Here is a 27,688-nt window from a genome sequence, read left to right as displayed (position 1 = left end):
TACAGAAACAAACCCTGGCAAGGTCATTTCTCTCAAAGTTGATAATGCAGAAAATATATTGGATGCACAAAATAGTACAACAAATGGAATGGACCAAGATGAAGTTTTGTCAAAAATGGAAAATGTACCCAAGACAAATCTTGCAAAAACAAAAGGGAAAGCTTCGTTTGCATCCAGCCGCTGGATGGCCTGCAGACTTACCAAGTAAAACCCATGACTCCCAGAAGTGCTAATGCGTTCTTAACACCCAGTTACACCTGGACCTCTTTAGAAGGAAAAGTGTAAGAACAAAATCTTTAAATATGTAGTAATGCTAAGAGAAATTAATTTTTCTTAGGTTTTGCTTATGCTGTTTAAAAGTTACTGTATATTTGTTAGTGAACCAACTTTACAAATCGTGAAAATCTGTTAAAATGTTCTTCAGAGGATGGTGTCATGCCACCGTGAGTTAAGCTGCTGCCTGAGATGCTGACATTCAGTTTGAGTGCTGCATTGAGTCTTGGCTACGCCACTTCTGAATGATACACTCCCAGGCCTCTGGCCTGGCCTGTCCTGGCTCCAGCTGTTGTACCACTTGGGGATTAAGTCAGCAAGTGAAAGATTTCTTTGTCCCAGTTTCTCTCTCTGTGAATCTGCCTTTAAGACAGTAATTAAAATCCAAGAAGGTTCTTCAGAAGCCTACCCGAATGCAAAAAAAAAAAAAAAAAAAAGATATGCCAGTGATTAGCAGGAAGGGCTCTGCCATTGGGGCAGGAGGCAATGGTGTACCACTTGCCTGCCACTTCTGGCCTAAGTTGCACACAACTCAGGAGCGCTGAGGGATGTTAGGACGCCCTTATCCGGGAAGCCTAAGTTAGGGTCTGAGAGCAGACTAACCGCAGAAAACGAATGGACAGAACAATGAACCAGCATCAAAGAAACAAGCAGGAAGCAAATCCCAAGCACCCGACCCAGGTCCTAGTGCAGCACAGCCTTCCTCCCCAAGCTGATGCTCATCCCCCTGCCAGCATGTTGTGCCCAGCAGCGTGACCCGGAGGCTGACGTGCCACTTGCAGCCACAGTGCAGTGGTCTGTGACTCAGCCAGAAGCCGTGTCTCATGTCCTGCCTCTCAAACAGCAGGGACTCTGGTGTGGGAAGAGCAGGACTCCCAGAGGGCTATTCCTTAGGCAGAGGTGCCAGGCACAGGAACAAGGAAGCCTCAAGGATTGTAGTCAGATAGATTGGGGGACAGGAAGCAGAGACGGAGCCCCCCAAAGCAGACCAGCAGTTGGCCCTGGGCACAGCAAAGTGCTGCAGGAGGAGGCCAGTGATGGGAATCGGTTTGGTCTCTCAAGACAGAAGCCCATAGACAAGCTTGCAGAAAAGCCATTGGAGGCCTCTTCTCTGAACAATCTGATCTCACCCAACAGAAACCTCAGCACCATAATGGCAGAGAGGGACGGGGAGGGGTGTGGGACACGGGAGGCCAGGTACCCAGGGACCACTGCTACAGCACCCCTCTTCCTTCCTTCAAGGCTCCTCAATAGAAACCATCATGTGCAACGAAATGAAACAAAATGAAAACCCCTTCAGAAAGAATCCTTTGGATGATCTCATCACTCCTTTGTGCAGGCTGGAGAGGCACCTGTGAATGGTAAGGCTACTGAGAAGCATCATCGGCCTGGTCCTGGCAATACCAGCGGGCAGGGGAAGCAGTGCCCTAGGGCTCCCAACCAGCAACCAGTGATCCCACCACACACTCTTGTCCTTTCTCCAAGGCAGGAAAGCAGCTCCATGCTCAGCTCCAGGTGCCTGCCATGGGGACATTTCTCTGAGTCAGGCCAGCCAGGGAGCCCAGCCGTCCCAGCCCTATTTGGCTCAGAGAGAAGTGCAGGCGGGGCCCGGCTATGTGTCACCTGTTACGAGCTTTAGACAGCCAGGAAGGGTCTCAGCCTTGAAGCTGGCAGGGCAACACTTGAGGAACTTGTCCTGCCAGCTCATGGTGATGACAGCTGCAGATGGCACCTCCTCGGGAGAACTCTAGCTCACCAGGGAGCTGCTGGCTTCATCTGTCCACACCGTCATCTTCAACGCAAGTCCATGGCACACTTTCAGACGTAAGTGCATGAGGCCTTGCATGTGTGCCAAATGTATGTAAAACTGACCCACAAAATCCCAAACTGCAAAGGGTCAGGTGCCAGCTGGGTCAGGTGTCAGCCAGGCCAGGCCAGCATGGCCTGAGCACTGAAGTGATAAGGTGGGAGCCGTGGATGGACCAGGCCGGGCTGGGCTGCCTGCTCCCCTTCCAGCATGCCCTAAGCACCACGCCCTCTAGCCGGTGGTAGAGGTGGGCTCCTGGGGCACTGTTTGGCCTGATGCTTCTGTGCTTGGTACTCCTGTGCAGCAAGGAGCTTCTGTGGCCCTTTGGGAGGTGGGTACTTGCGCCCCAGGCACCTCGGCCCCCTGCTCCTTGGAGGTGGTGGCTGCCTCCAGCCTCTGCTCAGGACCGCTGTCACCGAGGGGGACCTGGCCACTGGCACTCAGGTCCTGCACCCTCTTGTTGAGGTCATTGCGCTCTGTCTGTAGGGCCCGGCACAGCTTCTCTAGCCGCTGGATTTTCACCTGCAGGCCTTCCAGCTCTTTGTCCCGGAGGGTTTTCTAGGGGGGGGGGAAAAGGGTTCTCAGTGCCATCCTGTCAACCTCCTCACTCAGCATATCACCTGGCAGCAAACACCTCAACATGTCTGGAAGCAGACCAGAGTCCAAAGTTAGCCCCTTCTAGTAGAGTTGATGCCACCACTTAGCTGGCAGCAGTGAAGTGCAGGGAAGGGATGTGGCCTGCACAGCAGACAATGTGTTCCAGATGACCTTGGCAAGTCCTTGGCTTTCGGGCCTATCTCATCTGTGGAACAGGACTGCTAACACCAAGCTCCGGTCTCTGGAGAGCGCTCAGTGGACTGGCCTATCCACAACATCTAGCAAGGTCTGGCCTGCAGCTGTAACTCCAGTGTCACTTTCTTTCCTCCACACTGTCAGCCACAAAAATCACAAATTATCTGGGCCGCCTTGCCTGCAAACCATGCCTTTCATTGACCCCAGCCAGACCCTCCCCGGCTGTGTTCTGCCTTTTTTATTCCTGTCTTCCATTGGATCCCCTCACTTCCTCTACACGTGTCCCATGGGGGGATGACTGGCACTGCCGCTACTTGGGCCCCAGCTCCACTCCGTCACCAACTGCAAACTACACAGGAAGGGGCCCGTTGTGTACTAACTGCACACGGAGACCCTGTCTGCAGTTCTTGGGGGGCCCACCTCCTCGGCCATCTCAAGCAGGGCCTTGTTGCTGCTCTCCCACCGGGACCGGTACATAGTGGTCTCTTTCTCCAGCTTCTTGATCTTCTTAGTCATCTGCGTCAGGGGACAGATCAGAATAATCAGATGGGCTGACAGCACAATCACAGTTCTGAAGCAGGGAGTAACTCTAAAAGATCCAGGTAATGCCACATGGGTTGCCTCCCCACCCGGAAGGCTCAAGTGTCTGTCATCAATAACTAGAAATGGTCAGATCTGGGGCTGGCATTGTGGCATAGCAAGTTAAGCCACTGCCTGAGATGCTGGCATCCCATACATGGTACTGGCATGAGTCCCAGCTGCTCCAGTTCTGATTCAGCTTCCTGCTAATCCCCCAGGGAAAGCAGTGAGATGGCCCAAGCGCTCAAACCCCTGTCATGTACATGGGAGACTTGGACGAAATCTCAGGTTCCTGGGCCCAGTGCGGTAATCTAGTGGCTAAACTCATCACTTGATATCTGACTGTAAAAATAAAAAATAGGAACCAGCGTAGTGGCATTGGGGCTAACGTCCTTGCCTTGAACAGGCTGGGATCCCATATGGGTGCCGGTTCTAATCTTGGCAGCCCCACTTCCCATCCAGCTTCCTGCCTGTGGCCTGGGAAAGCAGTCAAGGACGGCCTAAAGCCTTGGGACCCTGCACCCGTGTGGGAGCCCTGGAAGAGCTCTTGGCTCCGGGCTTCAGCTCGGCACGGTTCTGGCCACTGCAGCCTCTTGGGAAGTGAACCTTGAGATTGATCTTCCTCTGTCTCCTCCTCTCTGACTTGCCAATAAGAATAAATAAATCTTTAAAAATAAAATAAGATAAAAACAATAAATAAATCTTAAAAAAAAAAAAAAAAGAAAAGAAAGCAAAAGAAATCTCAGGTTCCTGGCTTCAGCCTGGCCCAGTCCTGGCTGTTGTAGCCATTTGGGAAGTGAACCAGCAAATGGAAGATCTCTCACTCTGCAATTCTGCCTTTCAAATAAAACAAACAAACAAACCAAAACCCTGATCCTACCAGAGGAAGGAAGGGGCTGGGTACAGGGTGGAGGTAAAGAGGAACCGCTGGACGTGGGCAGAACCAGGAGGGTGTGCATGGAGAAAAGGCTATGGTGTCCGTCCATCACAGTGTTGTGAACAGCCCCTGAGGCCTGGTGGGAGATTCTGGAAGGCGGGGGCAGGGTTTCACTGTGATGATGCAGCCTGAGTCTTAGGAGCCACACCTAGCCAGAAGCTCAGTTACCTTTTCCATCTCCTGTTTGAATGTGGTGAACACCTCACTGCTCTTGGAAAGAGTGTTCTGGAACTCCTCAAATTTCTCCGTGTATAGGGCAAGCTGTGTGAGAAAATTAGACCATAGTAAGACTTCTCTGGAAGACATTTCCGTCCACACACAAAAGACACTCCTGGGAACTTTAGGTTCAACAATTCCACTGTGATCCACTTTCCTTAAGACTAAACCAGACCGGGCCCGGCGGCGTGGCCTAGCAGCTCAAGTCCTCGCCTTGAAAGCCCCGGGATCCCATACGGGCGCCGGTTCTAATCCTGGCAGCTCCACTTCCCATCCAGCTCCCTGCTTGTGGCCTGGGAAAGCAGTCGAGGACGGCCCAATGCATTGGGACCCTGCACCCGCGTGGGAGACCTGGAAGAGGTTCCAGGTTCCTGGCTTCAGATCGGCGCGCACCGGACCGTGGCAGATCACTTGGGGAGTGAATCATTGGATGGAAGATCTTCCTCTCTGTCTCTCCTCCTCTCTGTATATCTGACTTTGTAATAAATTGAATAAATCTTTAAAAAAAAAAAAAAAACGACTAAACCAGACCAAAAAACAAACCACCACCAAAGAAAATAGACCATATGTCTGGAAGGATGTTAGGACAAAGCGCAAACCCTGAAAAGGAATATTTGCTTTTTGTATTTCTATTTTGGTTTTGTATTTATCTTTAAGCTTTTCTTCCCAAATCAGTAAAATGTATGTCATTAGAAACAATTGCTCTGTCCCCATGTCCTCAAAATCCACAAGGCCTCAGAACATGGAAGGAAGGCCCTTTGCTCACCTCACCACCAGGTCCCCACCACACAGGTGCTGGGCAAGTCTAGCAAGAACAGACTCAGCCCAGGGCAAGGACAGACGGTGCAGAGCTGGTCCTGGAATATGGGTTCCACTTGACACCCGCTCACCCACCCCTCTGGCCTTGGAGAGTCAGGATCAGGGTGCCCGGCCTCACCTGCTGCTTCAGGTGTGTCTCCTGCTGCTTCATCAGCTCACACATTCTCTGCGACTCCATTGCTTCTTTCAGGAGCTATTTCCAAGACAGGAGCCCAGACCCTGTCAGAAGCCCCCAAGGGCTTTGTTGGGCCTTATTAAACCACAAGCCCTGGACCCACTGAGGCCTCCCCTCAAACTTATGTCTAAAGAGCAGAGCCTGGTTTGGCCAGCGAGCAGCCACTCCCAATTCAGATCTGACTTTGAGCCAAGCCAGAACCCAGCCCATCTTCTGCCCCTCCCTCCCAGGCCTGGGGCCCGAGCCTCACAAAGTCCTTCTCCCGCTGGTGCCTCTCCTCTGCCTCCTTTAGCATCTCCTGGGCCTGTTGGAGCTTGGCGTCCACCAGCTGCTGTTGCAAATCCTTGTGTTTGAAGACTTTGTCAATATGCTGCAGCAAAGATGACAGAGGGGCCACCTCATCAGTTGAGGCCCAGCCTTCCAACTCCATTGGACATGCTCGACCTTCACATTACACCACAGGCGATGGACTCTGACTCCCTGCACTTCCTTCCTCACCCAGAGTCAATCACAGGAGTTGATGGATGCAATCAGATCCTGGGAAGCCATGCAGTAGATCCACTGAAACCTCTGGCCCCACGGCCTATCCCCTGTATGTCTGGCAGCCTTCATTTTGTGGTCCCTGACTCCCTACCAAACACAGGAAGAAAGAGCCAAGATAATGCCTCTACGGACACAATGCTCTTACTCAGGTGGCCAGGATGCCTGAAACTATGGGCACAAACTGGACACTTGCAGCCTAAGGAATGGCTGTCGTGCCTGCTGGGAATCTGAACCAGGTGAGCATGCCAGTCCCACTTCAAGGATGAAACCACAGAATTACCTGTGGCTAAGGCTTAGGAGATTCTGATTTACTTTTTGAATAGCAAGAGAAAAGCATCCAGGTACCAATATGCCACATTCTTGTATCCTGTGCTGCAGGGCTGAGTCTTGGAAGGGGTAGGATGGGGGCACCGGAAAATATTGGCAGGGGTTGGGTTGCTGCACAGGGGAAGCTGTGGAACCTGGCAGATCTGACTTCCTCCCCCACAGGCAGCACCAAGGCCCCGCCGCTGCATCAGGAAGAGCAAGGGTTCTTAGATTCTTGGAGTCAGTGCCACACTCTTGGGGCCCAGGAAGCCTCTACATCCCATTGCTTGGGGTTAAGACCCAGAGAGTAAGTTCCCTTAACACAGATGTGTCATAAGCAGCCTTGTCACACAGGATGGAGTACAGATGGGAAGGAGTGACTCACGGAGTTTTCTACAGGTCCTGTACACACACTGCCACAGTGGCCTGTGGGGCCAAGAGGGTACAGCCACAGCAGGCCTCGCTCTGACTTGTGACATTGATGCTCATTTCCCTTGTCTGGTCGAAGAAACGATGACCCAGCACAGCCAAATGACAACAGGCAAGGGGCATGCGAAGCCTGGAGAGCCCTTCCAAGTGACAGGAGCAGTAGAGCAGCAAGGGCTCCTGGAGTAGACTCTGGAGGCCATCATGGCCCAGGGTCCAGTTCCTACACTGTAATTCCAAACTCTGAAAGTTGTAATGGTGCTAAGCTGGGAGCCAAACTTGACCTGTACCATTATCATAAAGCTATATATCATCTAGATGAGCACCTAGAAACCTCACTGCATAAACTGCAGCGTCTCTGACCTGGAAGGGCTGCCCCAAGGCCTGACTCTGCTGGGAGTGCACAGGTACATGTCCACTCCAACATCTGGGGAGCTTTGATTCCAATACACATTCAGCCCAGGTGTCTGGGACCTGGGGCTAAAGTCCTTGTCCCTCCACCCCACCCCAGCTCCTCCTCCAGGAGGACTGACATTGCTTCCCCCCCAAGGACAGAAAAGGCAGAGCGATACAAGCTTGAAAGTGTGGTCCTGGCACCCAGCATGCACCGGAAGCTCACAATCTCTTGCCCTCATCTCTGTGTAGGGCAGCCTCACCTCTTCTCGTAGCTCATACTGCTCAATCAGCTTCTTGAGCCGCTCGGCCAGCTCCATGTTTTCCTGACGCAACTTGGAGTTGCGTTCATTGTGCTGCTCCATCTGCAGCTGGATGTCATTGAGGGTCATTTGAAAGTGTGAAGTCACCTCCTTGCGCTTCTCCTCCTCCTCTCGGGCTCGCTGCATACCTTCTTCCTGGGCACAGAAGTCAGCCCCAGCATCACCATCCACCGCTCCCCAGCCAGCCTTGCAAAGTGCTCCCTACTACTGCACACATTTTTTTTTTTTTTGCCTACAGCACCCCTACTCCTACAGTGAGGAACCAGGCAATACAGTGTTGTGCAGTGGACAGCTTAAAGACTCCCTCTGCGTAGTGGGCAACATCAAGTGAGAGCCCCTAGAAATGTGGGCACACAAGTAAACGCCATTCTGAACTAATTCAGATATCCTGAAGTCAATTCTTCCAGATTTCAGGATAAATATTCTTGCTTTCTTTTTAGTGTTTACTTATGGTTTTTATCTGCTTCAAAGACAGAGAAAGACATCGATCACCTATCTGCTGGTTTGGGTCCCCAAATGGGCACACAGTCAGGGCTGGGCTGGGTGAAAGCCAGGAGCAAAGAACTCCATCTGAGCCTCACGTGTGGGTGGCAAAGGCCTGAGGATCTCAGCCACCATTTGTTGCTTTCAAGTACACAGCAACTGGAGGCTGCATTAGAAGCAGAGCTGCCAAGACTCAGACCAGCACTGGGATCTGGGATGCAGGCACCCGAGGCACCAACGTAACCTGCTGCACCACCACACCTGCCTGTCGGCACTCTTGTTTCAATGCACTTTTATCTTACCTGTGTCTTTACAGACCAAACTGCTAATATTTAGTAACACCCATGGTTGGCAAGGCTGTGTCCCCTGGCTGGAAAGCAATCTAGCAAAAATCTATTCAAATTGACATACTCAGATCCAGTCATTTTAATTCTGGGATTTATCCGATGGATAAATTCTATACAACTGCCTAAGGATATACATACATATACAGCCCCATCAGTTAAGATGCTGCTTGGGGGCCCCAGCATGGTGGCCTAGCAGCTAAAGTCCTCGCCTTGAACATGCCAGGATCCCATATTGACGCCGGTTCTAATCCCAGCAGCTCCCTTCTTTTTTTTTTTTTTTTTAAGATTTATTCATTTTATTGCAGCCAGATATACAGAGAGGAGGAGAGACAGAGAGGAAGATCTTCCGTCCGATGATTCACTCCCCAGGTGAGCCGCAACGGGCCCATGCGCCGATCCGAAGCCGGGAACCTGGAACCTCTTCCAGGTCTCCCACGCAGGTGCAGGGTCCCAATGCATTGGGCCGTCCTCGACTGCTTTCCCAGGCCACAAGCAGGGAGCTGGATGGGAAGTGGAGCTGCAGGGATTAGAACCGGTGCCCACATGGGATCCCGGGGCTTTCGAGGCCAGGACTTTAGCCGCTAGGCCACGCCGCTGGGCCCCACAAGGCGAGGACTTAAGCTGCTAGGCCACGCCGCCGGGCCCGGCAGCTCCCTGCTTGTGGCCTGGGAAAGCAGTCGAGGATGGCCCAAAGCCTTGGGACCCTGCATCCACGTGGGAGACCCTGAGGAAGTTCCTGGCTCCTGGCTTTGGATCGGCACAGCACTGGCTGTTGTGGTCACTTGGGGAGTGAATCATCGGATGAAAGATCTTCCTCTGTATCTCTCCTCCTCTCTGTATATCTGACTTTCCAATAAAAATAAATAAATCTTTAAAAAAAAAAAAAGATGCTGCTTGGGACACCTGCACCCCTAATCAGAGTGCCTGGGTTCTAGTCCTGGTTCCACTCTCCATTTCAGCTTCCTGCTAATGCACACCCTGGAGGCAGCAGGTACTTCCCTATCTTGGGGACCTGAATGGAATCCCGGACTCCTGCTTTGGTCTTACTCAGCTGTGGCTATTGCAGGCATTTGGGGAGCGAACTGGTTAGTGGGAGCTTTCTCTCTTTCAAGTAAAGCTTCGGTATATCTAGGCCAGGGCATCCTGAGTTTCCTCAGCAGCTCTGGCCTTCACTTCCACACAGTGTCAATGGGTTCCAGCTGTTAGAAGGTAGGGCATCACAGGGAAAAGTACTGTCATGCCAAAAGCCTGTACTGCTTTCTAAGCAGCAAGCCTACCAAACACAAGTGGAAGCTGACAAGCCCAGAGAGGCCTGTCCCAGGGAGCTGGCGGCTTACCTTGAGGGAGCGGTTGTGCCGCTGCAGCTCCCGGCACAGGCTCTCAAGCTTGCTGCGTGCCAGGACGGCCTTGCTGTGCTCGCCGCGCAGGTGGTCCTTCTCCTGCACCAGCTGGCTCTGCTTCTTCTGCAGGAGCTTCATCTGCTTCTGTGAGTTCCGGTGCTCCTCGAGCTGGGGACGGCAGGGCAGGAGTGCCGGTGGGGCCCTCTTCCCGACCCCAGGGGCTCCAGCTGCAGCTGAGCTACACCCTCTGCACAGCCCTCTCCTGACTGCCCCTCAACGGCAGCAACAGCAGTTCAGGCTGTTCTCCCAGGCCTCCCGTGGCTCGTGCTTTACTCACCTACGCTCCCCCTTAACTCTGAGGGCCCCACCTTAGGGACAAATGGACACCCTCTAGGACAAGTATGGGTTACACAGGTAGCAGATCTCAGCCCAAGACATCATGGGCCCCAACTCTTGACACTCCTGCCCTAGGATGAGGCTTTGGGATGTTATCAGACCCCATCACCCCACAGGACTCTGGTACTAGTTCATCCCCGATCTCTCCAACACAACAGCTACCTTCTTTCTTGGCCATGTCTGAGTAGACACGTGCTCCTGACTTGCTGGCCTCCCCCAGCTCCGCTCCCCTTCCGTGATCCTAGTCAGCCCTGTATAGAACACAGTGCAGCCAACACACGTAATGTGGTGGCCATACCACACTAAACATGGATGGAAATAGTAAAACATACTTAATGTAATACACACACTGACAATTTTAATATTCTTTTATCTCAGGTCTCTGAAACTTGATGCGTCTCTTACATTTACCCACTCTGAGTCCACAAGCTACAGCCCACTGTCTTGGACAGTACAGGTTTAGATTTTGTCATTATAAGGAATTGCACCCCCTTATCTCATTTTCCAGTAGCCCAATCAGGTCCACTCCCACAGCTTTTCAGCTCATTCCCACTGCTTCTGAGGTTCCCAGAAAGTCCTACTCTGCTGGACCTCCAACTTGCTGACCTTACCACCCTTTCACTTCCGTTCAGCTCTTTTTCAGAACTCCATCTGGGTCTCCAACATAGATGCAAGGATCCAAGCACTTGGGCATTCTGTGCTTTCCCAGGAACATTAGCGGGCAGCTGGGTGAGAAACTAAGCAGCCGGGTTTCAACTGGCACTTAGCACGGAATCTGATGTTCTGTTTTCCAATACACACCAGCTGGAAGCTGGATCAGAAACAGAGTAGCCAGGATTCCAACCAGCCTTGGGATCTGGGATGAAGGCACCTTGGGCAGCAAGTTAACGTGCTGCACCACAGCACCTGTCCCTCAGTATTCTTGTTTTAATGCGCTTTTATCTTTTTTTTTTTTAAAGATTTATTTACTTTTATTACAAAGTCAGATATAGAGAGGAGGAGAAACAGAGAGGAAGATCTTCTGTCCGATGATTCACTCCCCAAGTGACCGCAACAGCCGGTGCTGTGCTGATCCAAAGCCGGGAACCTCTTCAGGTCTCCCACGTGGGTGCAGGGTCCCAAAGCTTTGGGCCGTCCTCGACTGCTTTCCCAGGCCACAAGCAGGGAGCTGGATGGGAAGTGGAGCTGCCGGGATTAGAACCGGCGCCCATATGGAATCCTGGTGCTTTCAAGGCGAGGACTTTAGCCACTAGGCCACGCCGCTGCCGGGTCCAGTGAGCTTTTATCTTACCTGAGCCCCTACAGATCAAGTTGTTACCATCTAGTAATACCTATGATTGGCAAAGCTGTGTCCCCTTGCTGAAAAATAATCTGGCAGGCCTGGTACAGTAGCCTAGGCTAAAGTCCTCACCTTGCACGTGCCGGGATCCCATAACAGTGCTGGAAAGCAGTAGAGGATGGCCCAAAGCCTTGGGACCCTGCACCCGCATGGGAGACCCGGAAGAAGCTTCCAGCTCCTGTTCGGCTCAGCTCCAGCCATTGCAGCCACTTAGGGAGTAAATCATCAGATAAAAGATCTTCTCTCTATCCTCCTCTCTGTATATCTGACTTCCCAATAAAAATAAAATAAATCTTAAAAAAAAGTAATCTGGTAAAAATTTATTCAAATCTGCATATCATGATCTGGCCATTTTACTTTTGGGATTTATCCTATAAATTCTATACAACTGTATAGATATAACCCACTGGGCCAGAGCACCGGTCCTGGTTTACATTTCTTACGCCCTCAACTCTCTTGGTCCTTCCTCAGCCCTGGTCAGGCCTCCTACTCAGCACCAGCAGCAGAACAGTCCTGCTACAACTCTTGCTTTAAATTCAAGACCTCATCTGCCCAGAAGCCCAGCTCCAGTTCTCATGCTGGCCACACTTCGTTTCTAGACAACTCTTTTGTCCTACTCACACACCTCCCCACCCCAGCTAAGCCCATCTTTTCCAATTTCTCTGGAAATAGAAGACACCAGAGGAACAGAGGCCCAAGTTCCACTTCTGTCAGTCCCCCAGCACCTGTCCTCACACAAACTAAACTGTGCTAACACTACAGCTATGCCCTGACCTTGTGTGTGGGCCCTCAGCTTCCCGTGTTTACTCAGCACTTCATCCAGTTCTAATACTAGCAGCTAGTCCAGGCTGGTTCACTTTTTTTCAGGACTTCTCCTTATTTAAGCCTTACAAAAAATCCCATTAGGCAGGTACAATTTTTCCCTATTTTATAGGTTAGAAAAGGTCCTCACAGGAGATTAGCAGATACCATATTTAAACAAAACAATTTTAAATAACTAGGTACCAACCATCAATAGATCAATCTTTTCAGATTTTGACGGGGAACTCACAAGGGAGGATGAGGGATGTCACGCCCTTGAGCAAGACTACAGCGTTAACACTGCCAAATCTCATGATTCTTGTGATGCAACATGAAGTAGAGTATGAGCCATGAGGGATTTTTGCCAAAATCATTGGGCCTGAACTGGGTCAAGTTTCTAGAAATGACTTCCACTTTACTAACAGGAACTAATGACACAATGAGACAAGTTAAATGCTACCACAAAGAAGACAAAGATAGGAGTGGGGCAGCACACAGAGCCACCCATGGCTTCTGGAACAAGACTAACACCACGAGGAGGGGCTGAGGGGTGGGCAAAAACGAGAGGAACTGCTCTGTGGTACAAGGAGAATAGTCAAAGGCAGGCAGCCCCCACCTCATCAGATACTGGAGCACCTGATTCTACTCCCTCCTAATGTGTATCCTGGGAGGCAGCTCAGGTGTTGCCAGACCTGGATGGAGTTTTGGCTTCAGGTTGGCCCTGTCCTGGCTGCTGTGGAAATCTGGGGGAGCGGAACCAGCAGATGAAGTTCTTTCTCTGCCTTCCAAGTGGATAAAAAAAACAAACATTAAACAAGGGGTCAGCATTGTGGCACAGCAAGCCAAGCCACTGACTGCTACACTTAACCTCCCATATTGGAGTATGTGTTACTTCCAGTTTAGCTTCCAGCTGATGCCACCTAAAGGCAGCAGGTGATGGCCCACTAAGTTCCCTTGTCAGATCCCCTAATTCAGCTCTCCCTTTCACCTTTGTGGGAAAACCCACAGAGCTCTGAACCAATGGATTCCGCCCAACCCAGACCAGGCTGCTGCAGCCAAGACGAGGGAGGGAGGCGGCGGGGGAATGAATGCGAACCAGTATCACTTTCTGTCTTTCTGCCTTTCAAAAAAATTAGAGGGCCAAGCGCAGTAGCCTAGTCACTAAAGTTTTAATCCTGGTGGCCTTGCTTCCCATCCAGCTCCCTGCTTGTGGCTTGGGAAAGCAGTCGAGGATGGCCCAAAGCCTTGGGACCCTGCATCCACGTGGGAGACCCTGAGGAAGCTCTTGGTTCCTGGCTTCGGACTGGCTCAGCTCCAGGCGTTGCGGTCACTTGGGGAGTGAATCATCAAACGGAAGATCTTCTTCTCTGTCTCTCCTCCTCTGTGTATACCTGCCTTTCCAATAAAAATAAATAAATCTTTTAAAAATATATAAAAAGAATGATCAGGTGATCAATGTTAAGTTTTTGTCCAGTGTGGTAACAACAGTGTTGGGTACTCTACACTCTGGGGAGACACATACAGAGATCCACATGGCAAGACCACATGGTGGCCGGGGGCTCTACTACCTGGGGAACCACTTCGAGAAATTTCATTCAAGGAACGTGCAGCTTTCCTTTTCTCTGTCAGTCAGAAAGAGACTAGCTGGGAACTGACTGCCTGTTTGCCACATAAACAAAGGTGCAAGCAGAATGAAGCCCCCCACCTCCCCACCCCTATGCCAGGTGGCCCACTGGTTGTCCAAGGGCAGGGAGGGTGCCAGGGCCTTGGAGGGACTGACCAGTTCAGCATATTTCTTGCACAGCGCAGCCAGCTTCTCCTCCGGGGTGCTCAGGGTGTTCAATGTCTGCATCAACAACGTGATCTCCTTTCCTGCAGAGCAAGGCACTCCATGTACTTCCTGCCTGGAGCCCCTCCGGGCCAGGCTCCACACTCTTGCGCAATAAGGCAGCCCTCCCCTAGGGTAACTTACTTGCTCCTCAAACTGTAACTTACTTGCTCCTTGAACTGACTACCTTCATTGCTACCTTCTGTGTAGAGTCCTGTGCAGCAGCACAGCCCAAGCCTGCCCACAGAACCATCAATCAGAGCACATGCTCAACCAACACTTATCAAATGAACAAACAATATTCTCAGAATTTGCTTTGTGGGGGAAAAATCATTTGCCCTCCAGAGAGACAAAAGATATCCCATTTGTAAGTTTATCCAGTTTCAATGCAAAGTAGGGCCTTCCAACAGAAGAAGCCAAAAAGTAAGTCTCCTGCCTCCCCGAGACACGGAGGCCCATTACCAGAGGTGGCCAAACAGAGAACCTCAAGATCAAAAGACCTTCCATATGTGAGCCTATGACTTCTAAAAAGTGCCCTCCTTGACACCAGGTGACAAGGTATGGCAAAGAAGACAGGAACTAGGACATTGGTATAATGTCAGACACCTGACATTCTCCAATATCCAGGCTGCTACCATCTGTTGCTGCCATGTCCCCACTGAGGGGCCTGGCTCAGGCGCCAGCTCACCCACCCACCTGCCTGCTCACTCCGCGGCTGCTGCCATTCTCAACCCAACCTGGCCTACCCAGGCTCAGCTCCTGGAGGCCCCAGATGAGCACAGAGATGGCCAGGCACATGAGTGAACCCAACTCCTGCATGGGCCCTGTTGAGTTGTTAGGATTTAAGTTAGCAAATGTTGAAAAAAAATTTTTTTTCAGCTTTATCTAGCCTGAAGTTTTATAACCTGGTAGCATGCATCGTTGACAGCATGTTGTTCATCGTGTTCGCACGACGGAGGGCCTTGCTTGGCCCCCGTGCAGCTCCCTGGCTAGCCTGGTTCACACGGATGTGCAAGTTTACAACTTTGGCCTAATCCAATTCTCTTACTGCAGGCAAGTGGAAACTAGGACCCTGAGAGGGGAAGAGGACAGGTCCAAGGTCATACAGCAGGTGAGCAGTCTGCCACACAGCCCACCAAGCCTCCTGCTCCCCGTTTTCCCAGTGACAAGTCAGGCTCATGTTCACTCACTTCCAAACTGAACAACCCTGGGCTGTGCTCTGCACACCCCCTGAAGCCTGGTCAAGCGGGGGAGCCCAGGGAAGGAACGACGGACCCCAGCTTTCTCCCTCCCCAGCCTCTGCTCACCCAGCCCCTTGGCTTTCTTCTTTTCCTGTGGCCTTCGGTGGTCTCGGTCTCCCACTTCCTCACTCGTGCGGATCTCTTCCCGGCCTGGCTCCACCTTGGAGGTCTCCTTCTCACCATTGACCACTGGGGCGCCTGGCTCTGGCTCCCCATTCCTGGCTGCATAGGTGCGTGACTTCTCAGCTTCTTCAGGTTCGGGGGGCTCCCCAGGGCCCCCCTGGTTGTTGTCCACACAGTATGTACTCAGAATGTCTTCCAGCTGGCGGCTCAGCTCCTCTGAGACGTCGCAGAGGGCGCCGGGCTGGGCAGTCTTGGCTTGAGCCCCTACAGCAGCAGAGGCAGAGGGACAAACAGCACGGTCAGTGGAGGGACAAAAAAATCCCGTCGCCCGGGATTTTTCACATGCAGCCCAATTTACTAGTTTGGGTTTAATGTTGCCTAACCTCTCTGCCCTTCTATTGCTTACTAATTCTCACAACCACCCAAATCTAGTTTTGTTCGAGCATGAAGGAAGCACCTAAGGCAACCAGCCCATGTGCCCGGCCTGGCATGTTGCAGGAGGCTACTGTCTCATCCATTCCCTCTCCTCCAAGAGCTGTTACCTGCTCTTCCAACAGTTCCAGAAACGTCTCCACCCTGAGGCTGGGGAGACCCACACTGGTGACAGGAACCTGGCTTCGCTGGCTGGGGACTCCCCTGATCCCCCACCGGCGGGGCTGCCTGTGGGGGGGCCCTCCGGCCGCAGCCCAACGAGGGATGCGCTCCGGCCCCCCACTCCTCCTCCCCTGCCGGCTGGGAAGGCCGAGCTGGCACACACACCCTCCTTTCTCCCTGGCGCCTGGCTGCTGGCACCTTCGGCTTCTGTGGCGGCGGCTGTCCGGCCGGGCCGCCCCTGGCCTCCCGCTTGGGCGGCTTCACGCTGTCCAGGGCCGCTTTTGGGGTTGGCCTGTTTGGCAGCTCCGTTCTTTTTGTCCTGGTTCTTCATTGTGCTGTGTAACGTCAGGTGAGGAGGAGATCCTTTAGACACACAGTTGTTACTATCCACAAAATTCTCCGCCGGGCATACGAAGATTCTTAAACAAACAAACAAAAAACGGTGGGCCTTCAATGGAAGGGGGAGGACGGTGGTAACGGTTCTCCCGGCAGTCAGGAAAACCTGGTGTGCCCGCCAAGGTTTTCGCTGCTCCTGCAAGCGGCAGAGGAAGGCGGCCTTCCTTCTTCCCCAAACCACTTCCCGGCCCCACACGGCCCTCGCGTCAGGCCCAGCGCGGGACTGGCTCTGGCCCGCGGACTGACGTGGCGGCACGCTCCCCTCAGACCCTCCCCGCCGCTCCTCAGGCCCCACGTGGGCCGCCGCGAGCGCGCGCGCAGCCACCCCACGCCCCGCGCGCCCTCCAGCCGCGCGCCTGCGCACGGCGCCGCCGCCGCCCCGCTGCACCTCGCGCAGAAATCACAGTTTTCCGCACTGGCCGAAAGCGTACGGGGTCATAGGCCCAAGGCCTCATCCCGCCGCAGCGGAGCCCACCTGACGGGCGACGGCGTCCGCAGCTCTGGCCTCGCACCGGAAACCCTGGGCAGCCGCTACCCGGAGAGCCGCCTGCCCAGGCCACGGCCAATTGGTGGCCGGCGCTGGCGCGGAGCTTGCTGGGAAGGACGGGGCAAAGGCGGCCTTCGAGGCGGGGGCAGGAGAGGACTACACGTCCCTCCATGCACCGGGAGAGCCGACTCCCGAGATGCCTCGGTCCTGGGAGCCATGGATCCTGGAGGGCTGGACGGAGCTTCGGCGCGTCGTGCCACGCCTGAGCTGGGTGCGGGGCAGCCCCTACCGCGGCTGTTTCCCCGCACGCCGCAGTCAGTCAACGCTTCTGCCTTGTTGTGCACGGTCGGCCGTCACTCCGGCCAGACATCAGGTCGTGACTGAACATTCCTGTCTTTCCCTGGGCCTCCAGTTCCTTAATGGAATGCAGGCGTTTAATAACGATGGCAGTTCTTGGAGCAACTCCCTGAGTGCTTGTTCAAGGTCACTCTCAGCAGAGTCCAGAGAAGTTGTGGAGGTGGATAGCAACCTCTCCCCACACTCATGAACAGAAAGGGGCTCAGGGATCCCTTCAGGGTTATCTGACCTCAGGCCCATTCTGGAAACTTTTTTTTTTTTTTGGCCCACTTTGTACAAGGGCTCAGTGATATTGGGACTACAGGTGAAAAAAATAATTTTTCGGGCCCGGCGGCGTGGCCTAGCGGCTAAAGTCCTCGCCTTGAATGCCCCGGGATCCCACATGGGCGCCGGTTCTAATCCTGGCAGCTCCACTTCCCATCCAGTTCCCTGCTTGTGGCCTGGGAAAGCAGTCGAGGACGGCCCAAAGCCTTGGGAGCCTGCAACCGCATGGGAGACCCAGAAGAGGTTCCAGGTTCCCAGCTTTGGATCGGCACAGTACCGGCCGTTGCGGTCACTTAGGGAGTGAATCATCGGACGGAAGATCTTCCTGTCTCTCCTCCTCTCTGTATATCAGACTTTGTAATAAAAATAAATAAATCTTATAAAAAAAAACCTCACAAACTATAACATAACAGATTGGTCTACTACTGCTAAGCTACAAGTTATATTTTCTCAAAAAATTCAAGTCTTGGGTCTGGCGCGGTGGCCTAGTGGCTAAGGTCCTCGCCTTGCATGTGCCAGGATCCCATATGGATGCCAGTCCTAATCCCAGCAGACCCGCTTCCCATCCAGCTCCCTGCTTGTGGCCTGGGAAAGCAGTTGAGGATGGCCCAAAGCCTTGGGACCCTTCATCCACGTAGGAGACCCAAAAGAAGTTCCTGGATGCTGGCTTTGGATCGGTGCAGCACCGGCCATTGCAGTCACTTGCAGAGCAAATCATCAGACGGAAGATCTTCCTCTGTGTCTCTCCTCCTCTCTGTATATCTGCCTTTCCACTAAAAATAAATCAATCTTTTAAAAAAAAAATTCAAGTCTTGCATCACTCCAAAGAAGACAATTTAGAACTTTGCAACATGTTTTTATTTTTTGCTTTACATCTATTACAGTGTTTGAAACCTAAAGAAATACATTTTTTCTCTTCAAATTTGGATGTGTATATAAATATCCTTTGTCTGGACTCAGCACACTCAAATGCCACAATTTCTTGGCCTATGTCTGCTCTGAAATCACCAAGCTTTATATACCCAGGGGCCCTGAGAACATGGAAACAGCCAGAGTTTATAGTTTTTAGAAAATATAAAAACAAATGAACTTGGAAAGAAAAGCCAGAGAAGAAAAAAGTTTGATTCACCTTCTTAGGTCCTTGAGCAGGAAATCCAAGCTGTTCTGGGGAAATATTCAGTGTGTTAGGTGGCTGGGACCTCATCACCCCTTCTTTTCTTCCAGTCTGATTCCAAGCTCTGACATCTTTCATGGCTCCCAGGACGTGACATACAGTTCTCATCTACCAAACCCAAGGTCTGAAAACTGGACCTAAGAATAGTGCTAACATTTGGCAGAAGGGCTCAGGTGTGAGCTTATGTGGATATCCTTGATCAGGCAAGTCCATAAGTCGCTGGATAGTCCCAAGCCCAGCTGGAGACATGTTGCACACAATCTTTTTCCAAGTGTGCTCTGGAACCAAAATGTAACACTGCTTTTCCTAACTCATGGCCTGGGAGTGAATACCCTCTTAGAGGAGGAGAAACTGCTTCAACTTGCAGATTAGGTTGATTCTGGCCTCAAAGTCTTCCTTTGTCTTAGTCTTAACCTGGGGGTGGGTCCAGGAGGTGGACAATGGGATAACTGAATCATCTGTCAAGGTCCTGGCCAAACAGCTACTGCCCATCACGTGGGTCACTGCAGGGCCAAATTCTCAGCTTGTTGGATTAACAAAAGAACCTAAAAGCCAACAGAGAAGAGAATGACCAAACAAGCTTGGTCAAGAATGTACAAGGCTAAATTGCTATGGAACACTATTCTGTGTAATCTCTGTCTCACACTCACTTCCGCGTAGTACTACCTGGAACATGTTACCACTGGTCATGAGCATTTCTTACGGTTCACTTTTGAATCCTGTGCCCTTTCCCACCTGCCAAGGAAAAGGAAATGCACACTCCTGATGATCCCAACCAAGTTGACTTCTGTCCTGGGTCCAGGAATGCCCGCAGGGACCCGCAGGAACTGACTCCCTGCTTTCAACTGAGAATCCAGAACCTGAGTCTCCGAGATGAATCCACCAGGGAAAAACCAAGTGGAGTGAGTGTAGGGGAGAAGAGGAGGCCTGAACAAAAGAGCTAGGGCCTTCAAAAAGAGGTCCTTGGGGTACGGAGGTGAGTACTGTGAGACTCTTCTATTAGCATGCTAAAAAAAGCTTTGCTCGAAACAGCAGGTAGACACAGAGAACAGAAATACAGTTAAACTCACTAGATGGTTTTCATTGTAACTAGTTTGGCTTGAGAAGAATATAAAGTGTTTTATTTTTCTTTCCCTTAAATAGATACAATAGCAATTACAATGTGTAGTTTAACCACAAAAATCAGGGATCCTGAAAGGAGGTTCTGGGACAGAGAGGGTCTGTGTGGTAGATCTAAGGATTCTAGGTAAGTGGGAAAACACCAAAGATCCCAGAAAGCTGAGGTCATCAACAAACACTCCCTGGAAGGTCATTTGTGCCCACTGACCCAAGAAATCAAGCTGGCCACCTGAGGTGAAATCTATGTGGTTTTACTATAGATTGCATGTAGTATCAAGGTCAAGAAACAGTTGGGAGACGAAGGCAGATTTCTGAGACCAGAAACCCTGTTGGTACCAGAAAAGACGGCCGAGGATGGGATGCCTACAGTAGGGGCTGGAAATAAAGAACAGCTGGCACTGTGCAGAACAGCAAGTCCTGGGGTCCTCTCATTCCATGTCTAGACACCACTATCCCTTTAGAGCCCTTAATGAGGATTCCAAAACATGCCTCGATTTGGGCTATCCCCTGCAGTAAGCCGGCAAGCCCCTCTGCAGGCATAGTATCGCAATATCCACCACAAAGCTTGTGATTCTGGGCCTGGTGTCCAGAAGAGAGCTGCTCATGAAGACTGCCTCTTTCTAAGATGGCCAAAGGAGAGGAGGAGATACAAAAGATGGACTTAAGTGAGCTGGAAGAACTTCACCTGTGGACTGAAAGCAGGGTTGAGGAAGATACTAAAGGAACAAGCTCTGGGGAAGACCCTAACAGAAGCTCTCAGAGGCCACTGTTTGTTCTCTCATGAGTGATCTGTCACTCTTACTGTGCCATAGATGCCAGGCAGCCTTTGAAGCCCTCAAAGAAAACTTGTGTTAAGCAGCAGCCAGGTGACTGACAGTCATCCATCTGGTACAGATCAAAGCAGACCTTGGCGGAACAGCTGGTAAAGCAGGATGTGTATGTTTAACACTAAGAACTAAATAAGTTTCAGGAACTTATCTGTTGCCTAATATGTATAAAATGATCCTTCTAGACAGCTCTTCCTTTTGGGCAAGACTATGGGGGGCAGGGGTGCTTGCCACTGAACTGCAGAATAATCTTATAGTGGAATGACATCAAGTGAAAACACTGCTGACCCTTGTCTTGCTGGGAGATTAGAGGTTGGCAGTGCCCCACAAATGAACGGCACCTCACTCTCCAAAGCAGCACAATTGGGTGGGGTTTTTCCAGTGGCAAATGCCTGCCTTGAATTTTACCCAGAAAATGGCTTGGAATGGGACCTCAACACTAGGAGAAGAGGGAAAATTCAAGACCAATTCTGATAATAAAGTCCTTGAAACTTTAGATCTCTAAGCATAAGGGAATGGGATTCACCTGAGATAGGGGGAATGCACAGCAATAGGAGCAAACATACCACTGTTTCTCGGGAAGGGAAAAGTGCAGCCCACAGCAGGACACGTCTCACACAGGGAGGATGGGCACACTGTGCCTTTAGCCGACCACAGCGCTACACTTAGCTCCCCTCTACACCCTTCCACCCGGGCTGCAGTATCATTCCACCAACTTATTCGTAGGCATTTGGATTCTAATTATTACGAGGATGGAAAAACCCAGACCAGGTGCAAGGATTTCACAAAGCAAAGATACCAAAGGCTCTCACAATAGTTACTCTGCTTGCTGATATTTTATGATAACAGGAGAGGCAGCCATGCCTGATATGTGGACAATGGCCTCTGAGACTGCATTTGCTCTCTGGAAGGATGGGGACCAGAGTGGTAGACTTCACCCCACCCTGCGGCGATCTTGCTTCCTACAGGGCAAGCAAACCAGGCTGACTGACTTGCTTTACAAAGGTTCCAGAGCTGAAGGCTGGCCCCAGGGGGTGGCTCAGAAGCCAGACCTCGTGAGCGTCCACATCTCATTGGTCCTCCTCACTGTGTCCTACTTACAGAAATTAGTTCTTCCTCTTGAGACCAATTAAGATCAGCCTACCTAATATACAGAATATAAAAAATACAGAACCTTTTGACATTCTCTCCTTTGGAAGTAAAATATACATGATCCAACTGTGGAAGAGGAAGAAGAAAGGCCAAAGGCAGGGATACCTGACCATCCCAACACATGAGCAAGGACCTCCTCCGAAGGCAGGCCTGCAGTCCCTGGTCTCAAGCTCAGGAGAATACACAGCCACCTCAGAGATTCGTTCAACTCTGAGGGGGATTTTCAAGTAAACATATGAAGCTGGGTCGCACCATTCGGAAGGTGGATAGGAAACAGGATCAGTAGCTACACATGGGGAAGCCCTGACGGATAAAGGCCTGTGCTCCTTCTCTCCCCTCCAAGGGGACAGAGACCCCAGGAGATTGAGGGGGAATGTCCCAAACTAAAGAGGTTTGGGTGGAGAGTCAGAGGGAGAGAGGCCTTTTAGCTCAGGGAGGCCTCGCTGTCAGCCTCTGTCCCCAACAATGCTGGCAGCTGGGATTCCTAACATGAGGGACTCATGGCTCTTAGGAAGAGCAATCTTAATACAAGACAAAATGTGCAAAAGAAAAAAACATTAAATAACTCAATCCAAGCATACAAGATTAATATTCTGTCTGAGCAAGAACATTTTGTTTGGATTTCTCCCCACCCCTGCCCTCCCACCTCTGGAATATTCCATCTGCTGAAGTACCCAAGATGAGTTACACAATCAGGGCAGATGACTGGGAAGGATGAAGAAAGATAAAAGGGAAGGAAGTCACCATTAAAGAAAAAAAGAAAAATAATAATAATAAAAAAAAGGTGCAAATTGATTACCTCAGTCCTCCTTCGTCTACCCCTGGGCTCCTGGGTTAAAGACATGTGTGCAGCCAAAACATAGTGTAAGGAAGAAAACCCAACATGTCCCCTTGTCACAAAACCCAAATGTGAGCCTCAGATGGTTCTGTGTCCAGAGGGTGTTCCCTCCAGGGAAGGGGGGCGCAGGTCAAGAGCACAGTCTCCAGGACAGCAGAGGTGCGGTGGCTGACGTGGGGGCCTGGCTGCCTGCCCCCGCAGAGGGCGGCTCTGCTGCTGCTTGGTGGCGCTCCCCAGTCCCAGCCCTCCCCGGAGGCAGACATTATAGCTGGAAGCCCTCCATGGGGGCCTCGGGCTGCTGGAAGATGAACTGCTGTTGCGTTTCATCCACTTGGGGAGCCAGGCTGCTGTCATCATCTTCTACACCAAAGTAGTGCTCGATGAGGTCAAAGGCCTTCTGGTAGATCTCCTGGTTCTCGTGGCTCTGGAGAAACTCAATTTTATCCAAGCCTATGGCCACAAGGAAGAATAAAGTGTGACTGTTTTTCTACAGGTCCATGAAATACCTGTTTTTCTCTTTCTGAAGCATGTTTGTATTTACAAATACAAGTTATATGACACATTACTATTCCGAACCTGAAATAGGATGGTCAACACTGAGTTCCCTACTTCTACAAATCCAAAAACAGATCAAAATATCAATTACAAATGAGGAAAATCCAGTACTGATTTTGCTTTAACTTCTGTATCTGTGCCAGTTACTTCAGGTAGAGCCTAACTGGAATAGAACTGATCTACTGCTCCTCAGAGAGAAAAGGAACTGGTGAGCTAAAATCCTGGAATCAAAACACATCTCCAAATCCAGATTCCAGCTCTACCCTGGCCACTCATGTGCCAGTCACTCCCATGGTACAACTGGTGGTATGCATGGTAGAATTTGGCCAAAAGATGAGTCTTAACTGATTTTAGGGACAACAATGTCTCATGTGAGTTACTGACGCTTCCCACACTTCTGACATACATACTCCCTCCCTTATTCCTTCAGAGGCCTAAAACCCCAAGGCTTGGCCCTAGAACCTGGGTACGCAAGGCACAGGTGAGGCTGCTCAGAGGACACCTACCATAGGCTTCCTCAATGAGACCACAATAGGGATTGACTCCCGAGCCACTGCGCTTGCCCTCCTGTTCTCCAAGCCGCAAGATATTCTCCAGTCCATTGAGGGCCACTTGTACAATCTTTGAATCCATCACAGTCAGCAAGTCACACAGGGGTTTGATGCAGCCCAAGGAGACCAGGTACCTGGGAGCCAGAGAAGAGAGAAGTTCTAATTTAATGCTGGTATATGGGTCTCCCTCATCCTTTTGAACACCATCAGCAACCCCTTTTCTTTTTTAAAGATTTGTTTGTTTAATGGAAAGACTGAGTTACAGAGAGAGAGAGATATCTTCCACCTGCTAGTTTACTCCCGCCTAAATGTCTGCAATGGGCAGAGTTGAACTGATCCAAAGCAAGGAACCTGGAGTTTCCTCTGGATCTCCTACATGGGTGCAGACGTAGAAGGACCTTCACCCTCTTTCACTGCTTTCCCAGGCCACAGAGAGCTGGGTCAAAAGTGGAGCTGCCAGAATATGAACCGGCACCCATACGGGATACTAGTGCCACAGGTGCTATCTTTATCCTCAATACCATAATTCCACCCTAAATATTAATTCTGAATCTCGGTAAACACACATTCACTGGTTCTTGAATCTATCATCTCTACTGGTGTACTGTTTCACATGTGGATTCTACCATATGTTTCCTCCTTGTTGCTAATGCCAACATAGTTGTAATATTACTATTCTGAATATATAATTTCCCTGTTTAAAAGCTTCGACAGGTTCAGTCATTTCCAAGGAGCCTATAGTACAACAGATTTTCTACAACATGGTTTCTACTGCCTTTTCTAGCTCGGCCTCTCACTACTGCCCTCTAAGAACATTACAAGAACTTGAAATCTTTTTTTTTTTTTTAAGATTTTATTATCATTGGAAAGCCGGATATACAGAGAGGAGGAGAGACAGAGAGGAAGATCTTCCATCTGGTGTTTCACTCCCCAAGTGAGCCGCAACGGGCCGACACGCGCCGATCCAAAGCCGGGAACCAGGAACCTCTTCCAGGTCTCTCACGCGGGTGCAGTGTTCAATGCACTGGGCCGTCCTCGACTGCTTTCCCAGGCCACAAGCAGGGAGCTAGATGGGAAGTGGAGCTGCCGGGATTAGAACCGGCGCCCATATGGGATCCCAGTGCGTTCAAGGCAAGGACTTTATCTGCTAGGCTACCACTCCAGGCCCTAGATAAGTAGCGTTTCCTCCACTTGTAGCCTACTAGGAGTAACATATTCTGCATATGTGAAGCCTTAGATAACAGATTAAAAGTGAGGCATTGAAGGATGACTAGATCTGCATAAGGTCTTTCATATGGGAGTAGTATTGGTGAAGTAAAGATTTCAAATTCTTGGGCCCGGCGGCGTGGCCTAGCGGCTAAAGGCCTTGCCTTGAACGCCCTGGGATCCCATATGGGCACTGGTTCTAATCTTTGCAGACCCACTTCCCATCCAGCTTCCTGCTTGTTGCCTAGGAAAGCAGCTGAGGACGGCCCAAAGCCTTGTGAGCCTGTAGCTGCATGGGAGACCCAGAAGAAGCTCCTGGCTTCATATCAGCTCAGCTCTGGTCATTGCGGTCACTTGGGGAGTGAATCATTGGACAGAAGCCTTTAATCTGTCTCTCCTCTCTGTATCTCTATGTATATCTGACTTTGCAATAAAAATATATATTTTGTTTAAAAAAGAGTCACTTATCTAACTCCTACAACTGTTCAGATAATGGAAACACAGAAATCACATACAAAAAACAGGTTTCTATTTGGTTCTCTCAAGTCTCATTCAATGCATGAATTCCCAAAGAAGCTGCTTTGGGAACTCAATTATTTGCAAAAATAATTGAGAATAGGGGCTGGCATGGTGGCAGTGCTCCACTTCCAATCCAGCTGCCTGCTGATGTGCCTGGGAATGCAGAAGATGGCCCAAGTAGTTGTACCCATGTGGGAGATCCAGATGGACTTCCTGATTCCTGGCTTCAGCCTGGCCCAGCTGTGAACATTGTTGAGGAGAAACTCAGCGGATGGAAGTGTGTTTTCTCCCGCCCTGTAACTCTTTTGAAAAAAATAAGGGAATCTTAAAAAAAAAAAAGGGTGGGGTGGGGTGGGGGAATAGATTGTGATACCTTATCTGTTCAGGGGTTCCTCCTGATGTGGCATTGGTGATGGCCCAGGCTGCCTCTTTCCTTGTTCGGAACTCGGCCTTCTGAAGGATTTCAATCAACACAGGGAAGATATTTGCATCTATGACAGCCTGAGAGAAAATTGAAGGCATGAGATGCAGGGAGAATACGGCCTCAGAGAAAGCTAATTCAGCCACAATATCAGCTAAGACTTAGATATCTTTCCTCTCTTTGGGGTTCTCCTTGATTCTTCCCACACAAGTGACAGGTTACAGAGAAACCCAAAAATATGGTCACACACAATCTCAGATCAACACTGCATAGTAGCTCCAGTTTCTAAGAAGAAACAGATTCTTTCTGCAAAACATCTCACAACCTCCCATGCTTCTATGTTGCCCACATCTCTCAGCTTCTCTGCATATTCTACCTGTATCTGAGCTCTGTTGCCAGCAGTGATATTTGAAATGGTCCAGCAAGCTTCCTTCCGGATCGATTCCTTTGGACTGCTCAGCAAGTGGAGGAGGCAAGGGAGGGCTGAACAGTTGAGAATGACCTAGAACACCAAAAGCACAGAAATTAAAAACTAGATAAATTACATGAAGTTGAAATTAAAAACTTACATGTATCAAGATGCCAATATCCACTTGGAAAGTGAGCCGAGGGAAGGAAAGGACATCTTTTTCTCTTCCTGAGACGCATACCCTCACCCTGGGAGGCAATGCCTATGGCTCAAATAATTGGGGTTCCTTCTACCCACACAGATGATCTGGCTCCTGGCTTTGACTTGGCCTAGCTCTGGTTGTTGTAGCCATCTGCAGAGTGAACTAGACAATGAGTATCTTCCATGCACCCACATGGGAGAACCTTGACCTTTTAGAAGAATAATTTTGCCTATCCCCCTGACAAGAGGGGCTATCAACATGTGGCAATATCTATAACTTAAAACTTAAAACCTTCACTGCTTTTACAGTTACAGGCAATGAGTGTGGTTATCTTCCACAAGTACCTACTAGATGATGCTATGCTTTTTTTTTAAGCTTTATTTATTTTTTATTGGAAAGTCAGATATACAGAGAGCAGGAGAGATGAGGAGAGACAGAGAGGAAGATCTTCCATTCGCCGACTCACTCCCCAAGTGGCCACAACTGTCAGAGTTGAACTTATCTGAAGCTAGGAGCCAGGCGCTTCCTCTGGGTCTCCCATGTGGGTGCATGGTCCCAAGGCCTTGGGCTGTCCTTGACTACTTTCCCAGGCCACAAGCAGGGAGCAGGATGGGAAGCAGCATGGCTAGGACATTAACCGGTGCCCATATGGGATCCCAGCATGTGTAAGGCGAGGACTTTAACCTTTAGGCTAGCTCGCCAGGCCTGATGCTATGCTTCTAATTCATGGAAGATAAGAAGGAATTAAGTTGCCTGTGGTTATACAGAACGGCAGAGCTGAACTGCTTTACTCAGTCCTATGCATTCACACCTGGACTATGCTGCCTGCCAGGACCAGCATCCTTGGCAAGGAAGGTTGCTCTCCCAGAAGCTGAGATCCTATTCCCTCCTCCTCCTTACCTGGGTCTGGATATCATCCCCAGTGACAATGTTACCCACAGCTCTGAGGGCAGGTGAAGCCACTTTGTGATCATTGTGCCTACAGAGAAGGAAGAGCTCATCAGTGGACGGCCCACACAGCTTATTTGCTCCTGCTGATATCCAAACCTGACAACACTCTCATGACTCCAAATCTTTGGGTTGGGCAGCAAAGTGCTACTGCAGCTCTTTACACAAACTTGGAGAAACTT

At 50.6% G+C, this 27,688-nt stretch overlaps 2 protein-coding genes across 6 annotated transcripts in view; both read right to left on the bottom strand.

Moving 5' to 3' along the window:
* Positions 1 to 1,560: 1,560 nt before the first annotated feature.
* Positions 1,561 to 16,510, bottom strand: TXLNA (taxilin alpha). 3 transcript variants are annotated; one of them, XM_058678238.1, is made up of 10 exons: positions 16,247 to 16,510; positions 15,431 to 15,751; positions 14,076 to 14,167; positions 9,757 to 9,927; positions 7,530 to 7,775; positions 5,849 to 5,968; positions 5,542 to 5,616; positions 4,557 to 4,649; positions 3,293 to 3,388; positions 1,561 to 2,638 (listed from the first exon to the last, which is right to left on the bottom strand). In XM_058678238.1, the coding sequence occupies exons 1-10, from the start codon at positions 16,410 to 16,412 to the stop codon at positions 2,312 to 2,314; spliced, it is 1,707 nt and encodes a 568-aa protein (XP_058534221.1). In that variant the 5' UTR covers positions 16,413 to 16,510; the 3' UTR covers positions 1,561 to 2,311. The 3 variants fall into 3 exon arrangements, with proteins under 3 accessions (XP_058534221.1, XP_058534230.1, XP_058534225.1); XM_058678247.1 differs by having other exon boundaries at positions 7,530 to 7,724; XM_058678242.1 differs by having other exon boundaries at positions 16,280 to 16,510.
* Positions 16,511 to 19,858: 3,348 nt separating this feature from the next.
* Positions 19,859 to 27,688, bottom strand: part of KPNA6 (karyopherin subunit alpha 6) — a 53,728-nt gene continuing 45,898 nt past the window's right edge. For all 3 annotated transcript variants that reach the window (XM_004591626.3, XM_058678234.1, XM_058678229.1), the window contains exons 10-14: positions 27,459 to 27,537; positions 26,324 to 26,449; positions 25,900 to 26,027; positions 23,757 to 23,935; positions 19,859 to 23,145 (exon numbers count right to left, since the gene is read on the bottom strand). In XM_004591626.3, coding sequence (XP_004591683.2) covers positions 22,958 to 23,145; positions 23,757 to 23,935; positions 25,900 to 26,027; positions 26,324 to 26,449; positions 27,459 to 27,537 — 700 coding nt within the window. In that variant the 3' untranslated portion in view covers positions 19,859 to 22,957. The remainder of the gene's footprint in view (positions 23,146 to 23,756; positions 23,936 to 25,899; positions 26,028 to 26,323; positions 26,450 to 27,458; positions 27,538 to 27,688) is intronic.

Source organism: Ochotona princeps, chromosome 2, assembly GCF_030435755.1.
Source record: "Ochotona princeps isolate mOchPri1 chromosome 2, mOchPri1.hap1, whole genome shotgun sequence".
Taxonomy (NCBI): domain Eukaryota; kingdom Metazoa; phylum Chordata; class Mammalia; order Lagomorpha; family Ochotonidae; genus Ochotona; species Ochotona princeps.
This window is presented reverse-complemented; position numbering and strand designations above follow the sequence as displayed.

Bases quoted from the DNA above. Each gene is read 5' to 3' on its own strand.
- TXLNA (XM_058678238.1), bottom strand. From the start codon at position 16,412: ATGAAGAACCAGGACAAAAAGAACGGAGCTGCCAAACAGGCCAACCCC. The intron at 4,650-5,541 runs GTGAGGCCGGGC...TTTCTCACACAG, and splicing joins AGACACACCTGAAGCAGCAG to CTTGCCCTATACACGGAGAA. The intron at 3,389-4,556 runs GTAACTGAGCTT...CCCCTGACGCAG, and splicing joins TCAAACAGGAGATGGAAAAG to ATGACTAAGAAGATCAAGAA.